General features: G+C 41.9%; 1 protein-coding gene across 1 annotated transcript in view; it reads right to left on the bottom strand.

Moving 5' to 3' along the window:
- CWC22 (CWC22 spliceosome associated protein homolog) overlaps window positions 1–20,583 on the bottom strand; it is a 143,666-nt gene that overhangs the window by 57,846 nt on the left and 65,237 nt on the right. Inside the window, exons 12-13 of the mRNA XM_068245424.1 lie at window positions 13,853–13,934; window positions 1,527–1,587 (exon numbers count right to left, since the gene is read on the bottom strand). Of these exons, the coding sequence (XP_068101525.1) occupies window positions 1,527–1,587; window positions 13,853–13,934 (143 nt within the window). The remainder of the gene's footprint in view (window positions 1–1,526; window positions 1,588–13,852; window positions 13,935–20,583) is intronic.

Here is a 20,583-nt window from a genome sequence, read left to right as displayed (position 1 = left end):
AAATGGCCGCAGTGTTCAGTGACTTTTCCGCTGAAGAATCACTCACGCAAAACGTTTTGCGCTTTCAAGTGTGAATGGGCCCTTACGTACAAAAATATTAGGGCTGGTTAGAGACGGACACATTTTCTTAAATTTAGAGCTTTCTGATATATTTTTAGTCCTCGCAAGTAAACACCAGAAAACAAAGACCATTTCTCTTGTTCATAAAGTGGTATAAATAATACTCTACAAAAACAACCACTTTAAAAGTATGAAATATTTATCGAGACAAAACTGTACTTCCAAATAATTTTTTTTTCCACCGTGACAGAAAACCAGACAGGTGATTGCTAGTTTATTAGATATGGACTTGTCTCCGAGTAAAAGCCTTTCGTCAAAACAGATGGAAGGAAAATGAGAAAAATTATGCATGCTGTCAGGAAAATCTTGGACTAGCAATGAACTATAAATTGTGGCATTAGGAAGCCTTGCTGAGACTTTCCTGTGGAATAATCCTTCAAAATAAGTGAAAAAGGCAGAAGCTGAGGTATCAGGTAGAAGAGACCAGCAGAGGAGACACATTGCACACAGCAGCCGTAAATATTATAGGACAATTAACACCTTATTACAAGTTCTTCAAGTCAAAATGGCTAGGAAACAAAATGAAGCCAGACATTTTCCTGGAAAGGAAATTAATACAAGTTTGAATAGCTGAGCAGGTGTGAGCATGTAACTGTGCTTAAAAAACAAACAAAAAAACTCTAGAATTAGCCTGACATCACAGAAAGAACCTTCTTACTGTATTTATTAAGTATCCAATGATGGAGTGCAGTCTGTTCCTCTCTGAGCAACCTAATAGGGAACCTCTTTACTATAGTTAACCTATGAGGGTGCCCCGGGGGGATCGCAAATGCAGCTTTCTTGCACTTGCGATCAGGTTAAATGAATGGCAGCACATGCAAACCACAAAGTAATGCGATTTACTCTGCATTCTCCTATTAGAAAATATATATATATATACACACACACATACATATATATATATATATATATATAGACATACATACATATATAAAATGCTTGCAGCAGATTGCGGGTTGCTTTACCAGCACAGAGCTGTTTACCTGACACTGTACACCTCCTCCCTGGGTGGTTAATAGATTAACTCTTTGTGCCCAGCACTGCAACTTCAGTTCTTCCCTGCGTATTGTATAATAAAGCATTTAACTCTTCCCACACCCTCTCCACATGTAACTCTCCAAATCAAAATGGCATCTGACAGACAAACTCAGAGAGCCAGGTAATGAAAAGAAAATAATGCAAAAAGGCCTCCTTTGCAATGCACAAGACATTATGCATGGTATATTAGAATATACAATATCCTACACAGGATGTAATAATAAAAGAGTAAATCACAACTCCAGGTTACAAGAGCTAAAAAATAATAATTTTCCTGTTCATAAAATACAACATACGAAGCAGATAAATCTAAATTGAATAGATTACTGAAATTTAGAGACAAATGTACATTTGGGTAAAGGACTTACCGTTTGAGTGTCGGGAAAGTCCATCTTTATTAACTTGTGAGCACATTCTTCAAAATCTAAACTGTGAAAGAAAATGGAAAATATTGCTTACTAGGTGACCTCAAGACATCTTCACTTACATCAAAATACTCTAGAACACACTTTAAGAGCCCAATCTAGGCTGAAACCATCTAGCATGTGTACAAATCCTACAAAGATGTACTGGTATATTCTGGCATAGAAGACTACTTTTTAACCCTTGAAAATCTTCTGAAAAGCCAGGGGTCGTCTTATACCCCGGGTGTCATTGATGCCGGTTGATACCTATGCCCTATCCTGTTACCGACTTTCAGATCTCGCTGCTGGGGACTGTAGTGAAACAGCACAGGCGCACATATGTGAGATCTGAGAGGCAGAGAAGGAGGTAAATAGGTTACAAGAGTGGGACATAAGGGTGAAAGAGGTGAGTTTTATGGGCACAGCACAATCTATTCTTCCATACCATTGTGATAAACGGGTAGACAAGGAGAGCTGACCAGTCCACTTAGGGAGAGTTTACCAATCCAACCAGTCAATCACCTATATACTGTTGTATACTGGGTACCACATACAGTACAGCACCAGTATCTGTTCATATATAGCACCAGTATATGATATTTTTTTAATTTTTATTTGGTGTGCATTAGAAGAGGTGTAGGCTTATACGAAAAGTATATCCCAAACTCTATATTTTAACTGAAAAAGTTGTGGGGTCGTCTTATACGCCAGAATATACGGTATTTAAAACCACTAACAATAGACTAAAAGGCAGACAGTGTCTTGTACATGACAGAAGAAGAATAAGAAAGATTTTTCAAGACACTTGAAGTGAAATAATGGCGAGAAGAGGCTGATAACAAAAACACATGCTGTTGAGGCCAAATGGCCAATGGAGGGATATAGTACCAGAAGATTGAGTAAGAATTGAGTAAGAAAATGCCCTAACTACTTCACTACTGAGGGTTTTTTTCCCATTCTGTACCAGAGAAATTTTCACCTGTCAGCGCTTCTTCCATTCATTCGCCACTGTATCAAAACTAAACGATCTATATAACAATAATATTTTTATAGTGCTTTTCTCCCTGGGAACTCAAAGCGCTGTGACCCTGCATTATGCAGTCTCAAAGGCTCGGGAAAAGAGGTGAGTTTTTAGCCTTTTTTTTAAAGCTGTCCAGAGAAGGAGCCTCTCGTACTGATTGTGGAAGTGAGTTCCATAGAGTAAGGGCTGCATAGGAAAAGGAAAAGCACCAAATGTTAAGTGTATCCTGGGAATAACCAGCTTCATCTTGTTGGCAGAGCTGAGGGTGCGTGGAGGGGCATAAAGATCCGCTATGTATTTGGGTCCCATGTGGCTTAGGGTCTTGATATCTTGATTCATTCGCCACCAATTAGGCTTTCTTTGGGTGGTTTGGGTTATTTCTCAGTTTTTGGCAATTATAGTTTAAAAATAATACACGCTGCCATAATTAAAATCCACACATTTTATTTGCCCATTTGTCCCAGTTATTAAAACGTTTAAAATATTTCCCTAGAACAATGTATGGCAACAATATTTTATTTGGAAATAAAGGAGCATTTCTTCAGTTTTGCGCCCATCACTAATTACAAGCTTATAATTTCAAAAATAACATTAATATTCCCTCTTGACATACATATTAAAAAAAAGTTCAGTCTCTAAGGTAACTATTTATGCAAAAAAATGTTTTTTAATGCAAAAGTTTTATTTGGGTGACTATGGGAGAGTGTAGGAGGTAAGAGGTTAATTTTAATAGTATGTGTAGGTCTTTTTATTTAAAAAAAATGTAGGTGTAATTTTACAATTTGTCCGCAACATATCCTCATACATTATTTTCCTGAGTGTACTATTAGCACGGGAACTGTAAGGAATGCATGCACGTGTTACTTCGTTAGTTACAATGACCGCAGGCATCTCATTGATGCCAGCAATCATTGACACAGGGACTTAGAATGGGAACTGTGTTTCCATGCATTGATCTCCCCTCTAACGAGCTGCGGAGAGAATGAACGTGGGAGCGAGCGGCGATAGATGAATATCTACTTCATGAGCTGGAACTGAAGTCCTGCAGGATGTAGATATACCATCTGCAAGAACATAAGTGGTTAAAATCATTTTGAACCCACACTTGCTATTGTAATAAAATCATCCTTCAGTTACTACTGTAAAAGCATGTTGCAGCTTACCGAAAAATTGACTCTTGTTATTCACAAGATACTGTTTGTTTATCTACCTCATGTTGGTCTTTAGTCACTGTTAACATTAGGTAATGGATTTATTTGGCAGCTCAAAAAATTAGGAAAGAGGGTGTGCCAAAGCTGTAAATTTTATTTTCTCCTTTAAAGGTAAAATAAATTTTTTTTTTGCATGTAAACATTACAGCTTTGGGTGTAACGGTATAAGCTATCTAGGCAGGGTTCGCACTTATTAAAATATGCATGCAAATTGCAAATGTCTGAGAAAGCGTTTGTGGCACATCTAATGAAAGTCAATGGAGAATTACACTTGTGCTAAAATTCGAGAAATTGCATTCGCATTTTCGCATCCATGAAAAAAACCTTTTATATAAAACCTTTCATATAATATAGCATACATTTGCAAATTGCAAGCAAATCCCCATTGACTTTCATTAGCTTTGGTTAAAAGAAAAAGTGGGAACATATGTATACAAACGTTAATCTGAACACAAAAAAGTGCATGCAAAAAAGACAAAAATTACTTACGGTAATGTCTTTTCCAGAAGTCGGAAGGACAGCAACCCTGAGACTTGTCTCCATCCAAACTACACTGGACAGGAACTAGATAAAAAAGATTTGCATAATTGGTTAGGCAGGCAGAACATATATAAACCCCTCATGCTCTTACCCCCTCAGTTGGTAAAAAAAGACTCCACACATAATGATGCTTCAAAATAAATTTTAATAGAAACAGCGGTGGGTAGTAAAGGGTGCTGTCCTTCCGACTTCTGGAAAAGACATTACCGTAAGTAATTTTTGTCTTTCCCAGAACGTCTCAGGACAGCAACCCTGAGATGATATACAAGATAACCATTAGGGAGGGACTACAGCCTGTAACACTTTTCTGCCGAAACTTAAATCGGCACTAGATAAGACATCAAGCCTATAGTGTTTCACGAATGTGTTGTGACTTGACCAGGTGGCTGCCTTGCAGATTTGCTAAACCGATGCTCCTGCCCTCTCTGCCCATGAAGTTGATACTGCTCTGGTTGAGTGAGCTTTCACTTTAGCTGAAAGTTGCTTTCCTTGTTTGGTATAAGCGAGATTAATAGCCTGTTTTATCCATCTGGCTATAGTTGCTTTAGACGCCTGTTTACCTCTGAACTTTCCTGCAAATAGTACCAAGAGGGCGTTCGAAAGTCTCCATGAACTGGTGCGTTGCATGTACTCCATAACACATCTTCTGACATCCAGATGATGCAGTCTTTCCTCCTTTTGGTTTGCTGGATTATTGCAAAAAGAGGGAAGGAATATCTCCTGCGATCTGTGGAATTTTGATACCACCTTAGGCAAAAAAGCTGGATCCAACTTCAGTGTGATTCTGTCATCTGATACAATACAGTAAGGCTCTAGGATGGATAATGCCTGTAGTTCTCCCACTCTTCTGGCTGATGTTATCGCCAAGAGAAATGCTGTCTTGAGTGACAAATGTTTATCTGAACTTTCTTCTAAAGGCTCAAACGGAGGATCACATAACCCTTGCAGTACTGTGTTTAAGTCCCAAGGCGGTACTCTATTCTGAACTGCAGGACGAAGTCTTTTCAAAGCTTTAAAAAATCTTATGACATATTCCTCTTCCGCCAGCCTTCTGTCCAGGAAGACACTCAAAGCTGACACCTGCACTTTCAGGGTACTGATGCTTAAACCCTTCTGAAATCCACTTTGAAGAAACTCCAAAACAGAATTTGATTGCGCCAGCTCTCTGGCGTTGGTGTCACACCAGGAACTATAAACTCTCCATGCCTTATAATAGATCTGACCTGTAACCTTTTTTCTGCTTTGTATAAGAGTTTCTGAAAGTTTGTTAGAGAAGCCTTTCCCCTTTAGTAATCGCCACTCAGGCTCCAGGCAGAAAGATGAAGGAGGTTCAAGTTGGGGTGAACTCCTGGCACCTGGACTAATAGATCCGAGTGGTCTGGAAGGATTAGATGTTCTGAAGCTAACCTCTGCAACAGTGCAAACCACGGTCTCTTGGGCCAGTATGGGACCACTAGAATTCCCTGAGCTCTGTCTCGATAAATCTTGCTGATCACTTTCGATATCAAATGGATAGGGGGAAACATGTACATAGTCTGGTGACCCCAATTGATTGAGAATGCATCCAGGGCCCAGGGCTTGTCTTCGGGACACAGGGAGCAAAACAGACGGCACTTCGCATTGGTTCTCCTGGCGAACAGATCCACCTGAGGCACCTCCCACCGGTCTGTAAGTTGTTGAAACACTCGGTCGTTGAGGCTCCACTCGTCCTGTGAAAGCCTCTTTCTGCTCAGGAAATCCGCTAGGCAATTTAAGGTTCCTTTTAGATGAACAGCTTTCAAAGACTGCACATTCTGTTCCGCCCAATGTAGCATCCTTGATGATTGATGTAGCAGCGATCTGCTCCTTGTGCCTCCTTGATGATTTATGTAAGCAACCACAGTACTGTTGTCTGTGCGGATCGTGACATCTGCCTGTAGAATCTGAGTACTGAATACTTGTAGAGATTCCCAAACTGCCTGTAACTCTCTGCTGTTTGAGGACCGAAGACGAGATCTGTTCGACCACTGTCCCTGGGCTGTGTGAGAATCGAGGTGAGCTCCCCATCCCCAAGAACTCGCATCTGTTGTTATGACACACTGTGTGGGGAATTCCCAAAGATTCCCTTTCAGGCGATTTTGAGGCTCGATCCACCAGAGTAAGGATTGTTTTACGCTCCATGGGACTAAGAGTCTTTTGTCCAGAGAGGAGATGCGTTTGTCCCATTTGGATAGAATCCAGGACTGTAGAACTCTGGAGTGAAGCTGACCCCACTGTACTGCCGGGAAGGAAGATGTTATTGTCCCCAATAGTGCCATAGCCTTCCTCAGAGATATTAACTTCAGGTTCTGAAAAGAGAGAACAGACTTTAACAACATTGTTGATTTTCTACTAGGCAAAAAAAGTCTTTTGCTGACTGTACAGATTTCAAACCCCAAAAATTCCATCTTTTGGCGGGGAGTTAGGGCTGACTTTTCCCAATTAATTAACCACCCCAGGGATTGAAGGAAGTTTATAGTGATATTCATTTGGTCATTCACAACATCCACTGAAGGGCCCCAAATAAGCAGGTCATCTAAATATGACATGATCTGGATAGACTGAAGCCTAAGGCCTGCTAATACTTCCGCCATGACCTTAGTAAAAAGCCATGGAGCAGATGATAAACCAAAGGGTAAAGCAACAAACTGAAAGTGCCTTACCTCTCCCTGTAACACCACTGCGAACCTCAGGAACTGTTGAGATTCTAGATGAATGGGTAAGTGAAGATAGGCATCTTTGAGATCCAATGACGTCAAGTAGCAGGCTTCCTGTAGGAGGTTTACCACTGAACGGATGTTGTCCATCCGGAATTTTCTGTATCTCACTACTTTGTTCAGTCTTTTGAGGTTCAGAATGAATCTGTAACTTCCCTGAGGTTTCTTGATGAGGAATACAGGAGAGTAAAACCCTCGTCTCTCTTGACACCTTGGTACTTTCCTGATGACCCTCTTTTCCAGTAAGGACGACACTTCTAGTTGGAGAGCCTTGGCCTGAGCTGACGCACTTGGAGGGGGGGGGTGATAAAGAACTGGGATGGTGCTGGGGCTATAAACTCTATCTTGTATCCCTCTAAGATAATGTCCAATAGCCACCTGTTTTTGAAGACTGTGTGCCATTGTTCGTAATAGTGGGCTAGCCTGCCCCCCACTGGAATCCTGGCGTCATTGCTTTGGTTGTTGTCCGGAGGAAGCATAGGGGGGGTTATTTCTTGATCGCTGAGTTTTATTAGGGATCCACTTTCTTCTCTGGGAACCCTTAATCGTCTGTTCCGATTTGTCCGTGGCACGAAAGGAACGATTAGGGCGGAAAGTTTTCCTCTTGTACGGAAAATTCTTTTTCCTGTCAGCCGATCTTTCTAATGTCTCCTCCAATTTGGATCCAAATAGCAAGTTTCCTTCACAAGGAATACTACATAATTTCGATTTAGATGATGTGTCTCCCTGCCAGGTCTTCACCCAGATTCCTCTCCTGGCTGAGTTAACCAAGGCGGTGGTCCTCGCTGTGAGTCTCACTGAGTCATCTGCTGCATCAGATAAGTAATTAGTTGCATGCAAAATTTTTGGGAAAAAATTCAATACTTCTTCTCTGGGGATTCCAGAGGCAATCTGGGATTGTACCTCTAACAACCATAACTTTAAAGACCTTGCTACTGCAGTGGAGGCGATTGACGGTTTAAAATTCAAGGATGCTGCCTCCCAGGCCCTTCTTAAGATATTATCCATTTTCTTATCGATTGGGTCTTTTAAACTCCCAAAATCTTCAAATTGAAGATCTGACCTTCTGGAAACTTTCGACAGGGATGGGTCTAACTTAGGTGCTGTCCCCCAACATTTCTGGTCTTCCGGACTATAAGGATATCTCTTATTTAATGCTTTTGGCCAAAAAGCTCTATTATCAGGATTATCCCATTCTTTTTTGATAAGCCCCTTAAGACTACTATGTACAGGTATAAAAGCAATCTGAGGGTCAGAAAGGGTTTCATACATCTGGTCGAGGGGAGATAGAGTTTTCCGTTCAATTGTAATACCCATAGCCTGGTGCATCGCTTCTAACAGCTCTTTCATAAAGTCAGTTGAAAAAGCAAACTTTTGATTCTTAACAGATTTATCTGTCGATTTTTCAGTCTCTGATGGAATATCCTCCAATGAGGAAATTTCCAACTCCCCCTCTGACATGTCTGACTCAGCTGAATCCTCCTCTCTCCTTTTCCTTTTCAAAGTAATATCCTCTACAGGGGCCGGCCCAGATGGACCCGGTCTTTCTGTAATAGGTGGGGGATCTGAAATAGGATCTGATTTAGAGGAAATCTCAGGCGCTTTAATTGTCTGCACCGCAGATGAGATCTCAGATCTTATCCAACCTTTAAGTTCTTTCATCATAGAGGGAGTTTCGTCTCTAACTATCTTCTTTGTACACTCCTGACACAACACTTTAGATGAGGATGATAAGGTATTGCCACAAACAGCACATTTCCTTGACTTATGTGATGATTTTGACTGAGGTAAAGATTTGTCAGGCTTTTCAGGCTTATCTATTTTATCAGCTTTCTCATGTCTTGATCCGGATCTGGATTCAGATCTAGAGTCTGATTTATCCGGTTTAGGCTGAAATACAAACAAAATACCAGCCATTAGCCTGAAGAAACGCCAAACAAACCTCTCTATCAGATATGAAGCAAATAACACATTGCACATACCAGAGAGGGAACGGAGCTTGACTCCACAGAGCCCTGGGAGGAAGATCCAGTGGCAGCCTCCATAGTCACCAACAACCATATGTGACTATAGCCGAGCTTTTAAATAGCTCACCAAATTTCGCCCGCCCCCCCCCCTCATACAAGGACTGCCTACCTTGGCGAAAAAACAGCACCCAGAAGCGCTTGTACAGCTGCTGGTTTGCGGAGTCAGCCGCCTTCTCACTCCCTCCCTGCAGCCTCACTTCAGTGGAGCGCACGCCGATGCCAGGAACTTCCTGCTTCCGGCGCTGGGTCACGTGCGGCGCCGGTCACGTGACTTGGGGGCGGGACTTTCTGAGCCTCCGATCCGCTTCCGCTTCCTCCGCTCAGACCATCCCAGGAAAGGCTGTGCGAGCAGCATGATCCCACGCACTCAAACTAGCGTGCGCAGCCCAGGGGATCATCCAAGCCGCGGCTCCTGCAATCTAACATGGGTGGCCAGCCCTCCCCGACATCTAGCGTCCTGTGGACAGGAAGACAACTGAGGGGGTAAGAGCATGAGGGGTTTATATATGTTCTGCCTGCCTAACCAATTATGCAAATCTTTTTTATCTAGTTCCTGTCCAGTGTAGTTTGGATGGAGACAAGTCTCAGGGTTGCTGTCCTGAGACGTTCTGGGAAAACTAATTTTTTTTTTTTTGCAATGATAAGTGTGAACCCTGGCTGTGTTCTCATTGAAAATAAAGTAAATTAATTAACTTCAGTTCCACTATGGGTAAAGGTTGCAAGTCTACACTGACCTAGGGAGGGAACTAAATTTAGCCAACCAAAGTCTCTAGCTGCTGGTTATTAACCAGCTGATCAGCAGCCAATGGGTTTGACAGGGGTCAGAGGATATTTGCATTACATCATACATTATCATCATTCCGCTTGAAGACCTGATGTGAAGGAGTTGAGGATTCCCTTTAACTGATCTTCTATTCTTAACCCAGCAAATTAGAAATTGGAATGACTGGTACTTCTGATTCAACCAGTAGTAGCTACAATCTGACAGATAGTTACATGGGTAATACACTTTTTATATAAGAACAGTGTACTTCAGACAAGTTCCTTTAAAATTAGTCTTCCCACGGGTATAAAAAGACCAATCTAAGTTGTCCCCTTATAACGACCACTATCGTAAATTCTAAGTTACATGGGTACACAATACTTAGAAGTACATTTCTACCATATTAAAATGCACTATACATTACTTTTCTCGTATGCAGCTGTCACTTACAGTAGGCTGTAAAATCTGGTTTTGGAATAGTCCATCTCCTCATGGGGGATTCTCAATATTGCCTTTGTTCTTTACAAAAGCAATCAATGGAAAGCATTCCTGTGCTGTCTGCCAATGTTCCTGGAGAGCAGATGCGTTTCCCACATTGCCTACGGTGGACACACATCTGCCACGGGGTCCAACCGATCCACAGTTGACCATCGGAGCAGTCACTACACTGTCCACTCTTGCTGGCCATTGGAGTTCAGCTCAAGTGAGCATCCAGCCTTAGACCTGGAACCCACTAGCAGTACGTTGCTAAGCGTATTTGTAAGCGCTGGTGATTTAAAAATCTCTTGCTAATGTAATGCTAGGAGTGTGATCCCACTAGAGCAGGGATGTCAAACTCAAATACAAAGTGGGCTGGAATTGAACACTGGAACCTAGTCGCAGGCCAACCTCAATGTCTAGTGGCCATCTTCTAAAGCTCCCTGGTGTCTAATGGCCCCCACCCTACCCTTGTGTTCAGGGCTTCACCTCCAATATACTGCAGCTTCCCTGGTGGTCAGAGAGGGACAAACACAATGTGAAGCGGGGAAATCTCTTGAGGGCCAAATTTAATGGCTCTGAGGGCCAGATTTGGCCCGCGGGCACTAAAGCGATGTGTTTTTTAATAAATACCCCCCCCAGCATTGCATTAGCCTTTCAAATCACTAGCGCTTAGAAAAGGCTGCTTGTGGGCTTAAGGCCTTTCTGCTTAATGTAAGCAACAGAAACATCAGAAAAGTCATTTATAGTGAACTTTAGTGTGGGAGAAATGCACTTCTTATAAGTCTTATTTATACAGTACAAATATTTTACATTTCAGCTTTACATGATAGTGGTCCTTAAATGTTAACAATCTGGTTAATTTATGGAAGGTGGATGCTATACAGCAGGCAAAAAATTATTATCTACCTTTATGGAACAGTAAATAGCAAGGTCCGTAATTCCAATACAACAGGATAAAGTTTTCCTCTTTATACAGATGTATATGTAAGCACAGCTTTGTACATTACAGAGGCGCATGGATCACTGCAGCAAGCTTGGCAGGGACATGATAAGTACAGCTGGGAAACTAAACATTACTTTCAAATACATTTTGCAAAGTCTGAAAATTGTCTCCTGGGAAAGCAGGGCTTGTTAAATCATTAGGGGATTTTCAGATGAAATCGGATCCATTTATTGCAGAGAAGCAGCAGCGGCAGCAGAGTTATAGGAATGGGTAGGCTCCATTAAGCATCGGTAGGTATAAGTACATTTTACGGCCACGGAAAGCCATTACACCAGCATTATTTTGATCCAGGCTTTTTGCCGATCACACATATTTGAAAGCCAGGCATTACTTCCTGCTTCTGCTTTTTTTTTTCTTTACACTGTAATGTTAAAAGTAAATAGAAATAGTACATGCAGCAAATGAGATGAAATGGCTGTACTTCCAGGAAAATCAGCAGGTAAAAATAGGTTCTAAAAGACTTCATGCATTATAAACAAGTATATTATTCCCTTTTTGAAGATTATGAATATGCCTGGTTCAATGGCAAGCTCGCGCATGGCAGAAAGAATGGAGAGAACAAAGCTGAACAAGACCACCAAGTGGGGACTTCCTGTCTACATTAGTAAGATAAAGTATTCAGGGGTTGTCTGGTGTAATAAAGAGCCACAGAAAACGGCAATACTTTCAGCAATGAATAGGAAAAAAAAAACTTTTCCAGTTTATACTGGTACATCCTTATGCTTTTTCATCTTCAAAAGGTTTTTGGATAGTGAAAATGTTTTTAAACACAAGTCTACTTATAAAAATGGCAAATCACCCCAAACTTCACCCATAATAAAGATTTTTTTTTTCTTTAAAGAGAGCCCGAGGTGGGCTCAAAGAAAAAAAAAAAAAAAAAAAAGAGGGTACCTGATCCGCAAAAACCGCAGCTCCCGTGGGCCGCAATAGCCCACTTTCACTTGCGTGACCCCTGGGTCACGATGCTGCACTGAGAGACTGTGTTGTCTCTCATAGTGTGGAGGGAGGTGGGGGAGCAGCAGGAGGCACAGCCAGGGGGAGAGAGCTGCCCAATGGCAGCTCAGGAAACCCTGTAGGAACACCCCTGAGGGCGTTTTAAACAGGGAATTCCTCTCCTCTGTGTTTACCTCAGAGTTAGCGAAAAATCTTGTCGCTGAACTCTGGGGGCTGTAGAGCAGTGGTGGGGGCAGAGAGAAGCGGTTGGGGGACACAGAGCCATGTCATGAGGCAGAGAACATGGCTCTGTGTCCCATCTGCATTCCGGAGAGCCACCTCGGGTTTTCTTAAAAAACTTAGTGTACCTGAGGCCAAAGAGGTCTCAGGTTTAATACTTACATGAGGCCTCCTCCAGCACTCGAGACCACTCGGTCCCTTGCCTCCCATCCACAGGATCGCAACTCAAGTCAGAATACTGGGCCATCCAGCGGGAGATGAGAGTGGCCCAGGGAGACAGCGAATTACCTAGCAGCCTCAAGGGAGCTGGAGGAAGCCCTAGGCGAGTATAAAACCTGAGACCTCTTTGGTCTCAGGTTTCCTTTAACTTTAGAATTGCATCAATTCAAAATTATTAGCACTCATCCATAAACGTTACCACTAGTTTGCATAGCAAGCTCTGCTTTGAAGCTGCTTACTACTTGTCTATGCCAACTCTGCTTACTTGTTCTCTGTAGTTTTCCCTTATTCCTGGTACCTACCATGCAATATCCTGTCAGATTCATGGGTCAAAACAATTATTTCTGACAGGTCCGATCAGATCAGATTTCTGATCAATTTTTTGATCACTTCTGTACAAAATTATTCAAAAACTTGATTGGACCTATTGGAAATTATTGATTCAACCTGTTTATCTGACAAGTAATTGCATGGCGTGTACCAGGTATTATGCTCCACATTCTGTGTAACAGACTTGCTTATGTATCTGTGATCAGAAGTAAATATATGATCAGTTATCTGTAAATCAGGTCTGATGACTCCCATCTATAAAGGCTTGATGACTCCTATCTATAAAGGCTTGTACACACGTGCAACAAATTGCATGACCAGCCCAACGATATGAGCCTTAAAGGACAACTGAAGTGAGAGGAATATGGAGGATAGCCAGTTGCATCCTGCTGATCCTCTGTCTCTAATACTTTCAAGGATTGACCCAGAACAAGCATATGCAGATCAAGGTCATGCTTGCTTTAGCTTTACATGGATCTAGAGGCCACCTCCATTCCCCACACCTGGCCTTTCAGTTAGTGGCTGGATAGTGTACTAGTTAAGGGCTCTACCTCTGACACAGGAGACATGGGTTTGAATCTTGGCTCTTCCTGTTCAGTAAGCCAGCACCTATTCAGTGAGGAGACCTTGGGCAAGACTTCCTAGCACTGCTATAGAGCATCATAGTGGCTGCAGCTCTGGGAGCTTTGAGGCCGCCGGGAGAAACATGCAATATATGTTGAAGTTTGTTCTCTGTCTTGTCTAGTTAGTTTTTCAATATGACAAAAAAAAAATCTAAATGGACTAACCTTGACTGAATTGCAAGATATATCGTTCGGCGAAACGATACCAAATTCATCTCAGTTTGGTCATGAATAGTAAGTTTTTCTCCTAAAAAAAAAAACCAAAAAAAAAAAACCAGGAAAGTGAAAAAATTGACACTAAAGGGAAAAAGATCCTCTAAATATTTTTTAAAAATACATTTTATATACAGATTTAGCATTAGAGTTACTTTTCCAAACTTGGGAAACTTTGTGCTTGGGAAAAAATATTAATCATATTTGTTTTTAATTACACTTTAGACTAGACAAGTTAGGCCTCTTTCAGACAGAAGGCTCAATTGCAAGCTTGTTGTGCAGTTCAGTCTCCAAGCTGTCGTCCATGAGCGCCACTCGGGTGCAACCAATTGGCAGTTTTGTAACACCGAGCGCTAACAAGCTCCTGGCTGATTGTCTGAAAAAGGCCTCGGCATCCAGAAATCCAGGTGATGGAACATTATGAGTTTGGAATAGCTGACAAGCAGGAATAGCCTGAAGGCTCATACACACATCAGACCATAGTCTTTGGAAAATGAAAGATCACAGACCAATTTTACCCCCTTCCATGTAATATGAGAGCTATACCTACACAGTCTATTCTATGGAGCTGAACTCCCCATCAGATAAAAATCTTTGCAAGATGCTGCACACAAAGATGCTGTAGACATTCAAAAGATCAGTATCTGCAAAAGATCAGTTCCTGCAAAATGCATTCATAGTCTATGATATCTGCAGATCATCATACACACCTTATTTAACAGACATTCATCTGCAGATCAGATTCACCAGGATGGATTTTCAGATCTGCAGATGATTGTCTGATCTGCAGATGAATGTCAGTTAAACAAGGTGTGTATGATGATCTGCAGATCTCATAGACTATGAATGCAATTTGCAGGAACGGATCTTTGGCAGTAACAGATCTTTTGCAGATACTGATCCGTTGTGTCTGTACAGCATCTGTGTGTGCAGCATCTTGCAAAGATTTTTTTCTGATGGGGAGGTCAGCTCCATAGAATAGACTGTGTATGGCTCTCATACTACATGGAAGGGGGTAAAATTGGTCTGTGATCTTTCATTTTCAAAAGACTATGGTCTGATGTGTGTATGTGCCCTAAGAGGTACTACTGATTTTAACCAACCAATTAAATCCTCACTTTTAAAGTGAACCTCCAGACTAAAAATTGACTCAGCAGCACTGGAAAGGCCTGGTGTTTCTTTAACTGTTTCATAGCATCAGAACTTTTTTTTCTCTTATACAAGCCTCATTTTTAGCTGCACAGAAAAAAACTGCCTGGGCATTTTTCCCCTAATGCTGTGCAAAGCATGATGGGATTTCTGATGTTGTTGTTCTCGTTCTGCTGTTTTGGTGCAATTTTTTTTTTTTTTTACATTTTGAATTTGACATTTGAAGCCTAGCGCATGCAGCTGGGAGGGGTTATCAGGACACAGGACAGTTGGAACTGTGTCTCCTGCTCCCTGTCACCTCCTTTCAACCAAAAAGATGGCTGCCCTCATGACAAAGATGGCAGCCCCCATGAATCACAAACATTTGCCTGTTCTTTTAAAACGGGGTCGGTAAGAGATTATATTACCTATCTATTCTAATTAACATAACTAATGTAACTTAATGACAGTATGTTTGTTTAGGCTGAAGTTCCCCTTTAAGGTACTTTAGGAGAAGTATTGAAATAACTTAGACCAGACTAGTACTTTTGCAGGAGATGGAGGGGATTTTAGCAGACACTGACTGTTGCTTGCTCCTGATTTCACTGGCACTGACAGGCATTTGCAATTGTATAATTGTAAATCATAGGTCAGCTCCACTAAAACACCTGCAGTAGGATTTTTACATAGGAAAGCGAGCACCAAACCTGTGATGTGAGAGGTCCTCGCTGGGAACAATAGACTTTTAAATAGCTTAGCATCTCGCTAGAGCCGTTAGATGTCACTAAATGCTAAGGATAACTTCCACTGTTGGGAACATTTTTTTAAATCTAAAATGAATGTGTATGCAAACGTATAAAATGTTCATTTGTTCCAGAGTAAAATGCCCTTTTTTCCTATCTCGTGTCGCTTACTGTATAGTAAGGAAGTAAAAATCGGGCTGATCTAAAACGTTTTGGACTAGTCCATCTCCTTATGGGTGATTCTACAGTTTACTTTATTTTCAAAAGCACTTAGAGAATAGCAGTTGCTCAGTCCAATTCCCAAAATAGCATGCAAGCGAGCAGGGAGGCCGACTGGCAGGCAGGCATCCTTATATAGATCTTTCCATAATCATAAAGAAAAAGGGAAATACTGAAAATCCCCCTTGTGGAAATTGACTAGTCCAAGGCCCATCAGGTCTGTCTGATTTTTACTGCCTACAGTAATGCAGGGAATACACCATGAGGTTTTTTGGGGGCAGACTTTCTGATCGATTTCCATTCACTTCTATGAGAAAATAAATCAAAATCAGATTGGACCTGTCGGAAATTACCTGTTGAGCCATCTATGCTGAAAAAAACTCATTGTGTATTCTCAGCATAATATGTGGTAGGCTCAGAGCCTAGAAATTGTTGTTCCTTACTCCAAGCCAGACTATACATTGTGTCATAAAGTCTATGTGAATGCGAGACCAAAAGGATGACACTTTTTGTATTCTTGTGCAATAAAGATTTAAACTATTTTTAGAACTGCAAAATGCTGCTGTGGTATCTTGAGCTCTATATTATACTTGGCAACATATTAAGTGTTCTGTCTGAGTACAGTGGATTACCCCATTAAGGATATCTTTAAATTTGTATTTTAACTTTGACTATGTTTCACAATAGTGATCTTTTAAAGTGGTATTGTCACCATAAACATCAAATTTCAACAGCAACTGGTCTGAGTGTATTAAAGGGACACTTAAGTCAAACAAAAAAAAATGAGTTTTACTCACCTGGGGCTTCCAATAGCCCTCTGCAGCTGTCCGGTGCCCTCGCCGTCTCCCTCCGATCCTCCTGGCCCCGCCAGCAGCCACTTCCTGTTTCGGTGACAGGAGCTGACAGGATGGGGACGTGAGTGATTCTTCGCGTTCCTGGCCACAATAGCGCCATCTATGCTGCTATAGCATATATCATATACCATATAGCAGTATAGAGGGTGCTAATGTGTCTGGGAACGCGAAGAATCACTCGCGTCCCCAGCCTGTCAGCTCCTGTCACCGAAACAGGAAGTGGCTGCCGGCGGGGCCAGGAGGAGCGGAGGGAGACGGCGAGGGCACCGGACAGCTGCAGGGGGCTATTGGAAGCCCCAGGTGAGTAAAACTCATTTTTTTTGTTTGACTTAAGTGCCCCTTTAAGTGATAAAGATGCTAATCCTGCAATCAAAACTTGCAAAACTTTTTCTGCTGTTATGGCTTGGAGTTATCACATACTTTAGGAGCACTGGCCCTAATGCCAAACAGTTGAATGCTGGGAGCTATTTTTATCTATAATATATGCCTCCTCTTCCATTTATTTCCCTGCCTAGCTGCTCATCAGAAACACCATCTGATCACTTGTGTATACAAGCAAGGCTGAGGTGACTCAGCGATTGGATGTGTAAATAAAAATTAAAAAAAAGACAGTGCAGTTCCTAGTATACACCTCAGTGTGAGTGTCTGCAGACTCTGGGAGGAGGACAGCTAATGAATACACAATGAGCAAGAGAAGGGAGGGGGGGAAACAAGAGTCAGGGAGGATATGATGTCAGCATTAGCTTGGCATGATGGCCACTGCCTAGAATAGGACTTTCTGCTTTTCCTTTATAAAATTCACAAGAATCATTACGTGGGTAGCACAATAAATCTGTTATGTAAGTAGAAGTAGTATTTATCTACTTATATATGTGTTTTTTATATCTAGGTTAGCATGGGTGTCGCTTGTTCTTTAAAGGAATACCAAGTTAAAAATAAACTAAACAACTGTATGAACAGTGTTAAGCATACAAATAACTAGGCTGTATTCCTTTATTTCTTACTCTTCCCAAAAGAGTTAACATTCATGTATGCAATTAACAGTTTCTCTCCAGCCAAGACCCAGTCAGACTATAGCATAACCCTCAAGATAAGGAATTACAGCCATAAAAACTTTCCTGGCAGAGAAATGCTTCTGAAAGCAGGGGGAAAAATAAAAATGGTCAAAAGCTCATAGATTTTTAGCTCTGCCATACTTTAAAGACTGTATCATTAAGAAGAGACAATGGAACATTAAAACTTAAAAAATTAGATTGTGGGCTATCTCAAAAAGTCATGTTTAGGAGTACGAGGATAGATACAATGGTTTATCTCATCAGTGTATTTTCACCTCGGTATTCAAGATACCTTAGCTCAAAATTAAATTAAAAACGGGGGGAGCAGGCATGTGTAGTGGGCTTTCCTCATGCCCACTGCTGCCCCTGTTCTCTTTTATCCCCCTTCGGTACAGCCTAGTGACCCCCAAACTTACTTCCTGGTTGGGGTGGTCACAGCTGACTATGCAGGTGCTACCTGGTGACAACTACGTAGTGCGCCTGCGCAGAGCACTCTCAGCTGTGGGCGTGCGAAGAAGGACAGCCTCGACCACCCTGACCAGGAAGTTTGGGGGATAGGTAGGCTGTACTAGAGGGAGACGGATGAGAAGGGGTGGGGGGGGGGGGGGCGGGGGAGGGGGCATAAGAAGAGCCCACTAAACATGCCTGCTCCTCCCGTTTTTATTTTGACCTAAGGTTTCCTTTAAGGACTGTCATCCGCTATCTGATTCTGACCACCTATGGATTGCAAAACGCTGGGCGTTACCACACTGCTGTAAATTGCACGGGATTGTTTACATTAGTGCAATGAAATTACAAATGTGTCCGATCGCAATTAAGCGCGTTTCTTGCAGCAATCGTGGTGCGACACCTGTCGGATTGCTTCCTAATTCTGTGCGGCAGGTGTGCTACAAAAACGCGATCACAATTTCTTGTGGAAAACAGACCTATGACCCTCTGACTGGTCATTTTCAATTTTTAAATCTTTTTTCTGCATGTTCTTTCGTTCTACAACAAATCTGAAGAAAATGAAGTCAAGCTAGGACATCTCCCAGACGGGCTGAATTACAAGTAAACAGTCGTGATGAATCTAGACATAAATGAAGATGGAAAAACAAAGTTGACAAAGTTGAAGCAGACTGATTTGTGCAGTGAGCTCATCTTTATTCTGCATGACTTCAGCCGCGTATTTAATTTATCTTCAAATAATCTCCATGCCAATCTGCTATGTACAAGCGCACAACTTGCCAGCTCCCTAACACCCAGATGACGGTGCCAGCCAGCTCCTCTATCCATCACTATCACTGCTATAAATACCACACAGGGATCAGCAGTGTTTACATTCTTTTTTTGGTAACGGTTTTATGAAACATTCCACTGTGAAGACATGCCACAAATTACTATTAATGAATTCAGGCTAATAGGAAATGTAGTCATCAGTATCCATTCATATAAACAGTGAGCCAGAAATACAGAAATTGTGTGTGAGTGCTGAAGAAGAGCCCAGAGATGATAACAGTGATGCGTAGTAAATAAGATGTGCCAGACAGCCACACAGAGGACCTTCGGCACAGATACAGCTACACCCCAATCCCAGGAAAACGCATGACTTTATTTACGTGTAAAGTGTACCTTTACCTACTTGTAAAGAGTTTACTTCACCTGTATCTTTAGTTAACCTATTAGTAGCCCTGCACACATTATCCTGAGATAGACAATGCGTACCAGGCAATCTTCAAATGGCATATGCCGTTTCGCTGCCTAATGCTAGGTACACACCATACAACCTTGTGCTAGATAGATGGTTCGATAGATCATTTCCGACATGTCCGATCTTATTTTCGATCGTTTTTCTGATTGATTTCTCATAGAAGTGAATGGAAATGGATAAGAAAGGATAACAACCGAAATGGAAATCGATCGGAAAATCGAATCTGAAATCAATCGGATGGAAATCGACTGAAAAAAAATCGTGTGTAGCCAGCATAATGCAGCTATGCATAGTGGCACAGGGAGCTTCTTTATATGTATCTGTTCTGGGAGGCTGGATTGGCTTCTCCTCTTCATCCACCCGCTGTGCTGCACTCCCGGCATCCTCTTCTGAGCTCCGATCACATGATACACATGTGATCGTAACCCAGGGGATGGTGTCAGCGTTGCAGCGCCACCTGGTGGTGGAAGAGGGGTGATGAAGGAGACGTTTCCATCACCGGGCAGCACTGCACTGCTGACCCCATCCCCTGGGTTACGATCACATGACCTATCATCTGATCGGAGCTCAGAAGAGGTTGCCGGGAGTGCAGCACAGCGGGTGGATGAAGAGGAGAAGCCAATGCATCCGTGTGGAACAGGTAAATATAAAGAAGCTTCCTGCGCCACTCTGCATACGCAGGCTGGGGAAGGCACCCCAGCCGCAGAGAAGAAAAAAAAATATCGGCCCTGCAGTGTACATATAGCTTTGATAAATGTGACTGCTAAACGGTTAAAAGAGAAGTGTATTTTCTGTTTGTACCCCAAATAAACATGAGTATTTCAGATTAATAATCAAGTCAGTCTAAAAACAGGCAAAAAAACCACAGCTCCTTACAGAGTTATGCTAGGTGCTGCCACACTGATGTAAATGGCATGGCATTGTTTCCATTAGTACGATGCAATTCCAAATTTACCCGATCGCAAACATCAGTCCTGCAGAGATTTTACAACGT

This window comes from Hyperolius riggenbachi, chromosome 7 (genome assembly GCF_040937935.1).
Source record: "Hyperolius riggenbachi isolate aHypRig1 chromosome 7, aHypRig1.pri, whole genome shotgun sequence".
NCBI lineage: Eukaryota > Metazoa > Chordata > Amphibia > Anura > Hyperoliidae > Hyperolius > Hyperolius riggenbachi.
Note: the sequence above shows the minus strand (reverse complement) of the source record. Positions and strands in the feature narration are given on the sequence as shown.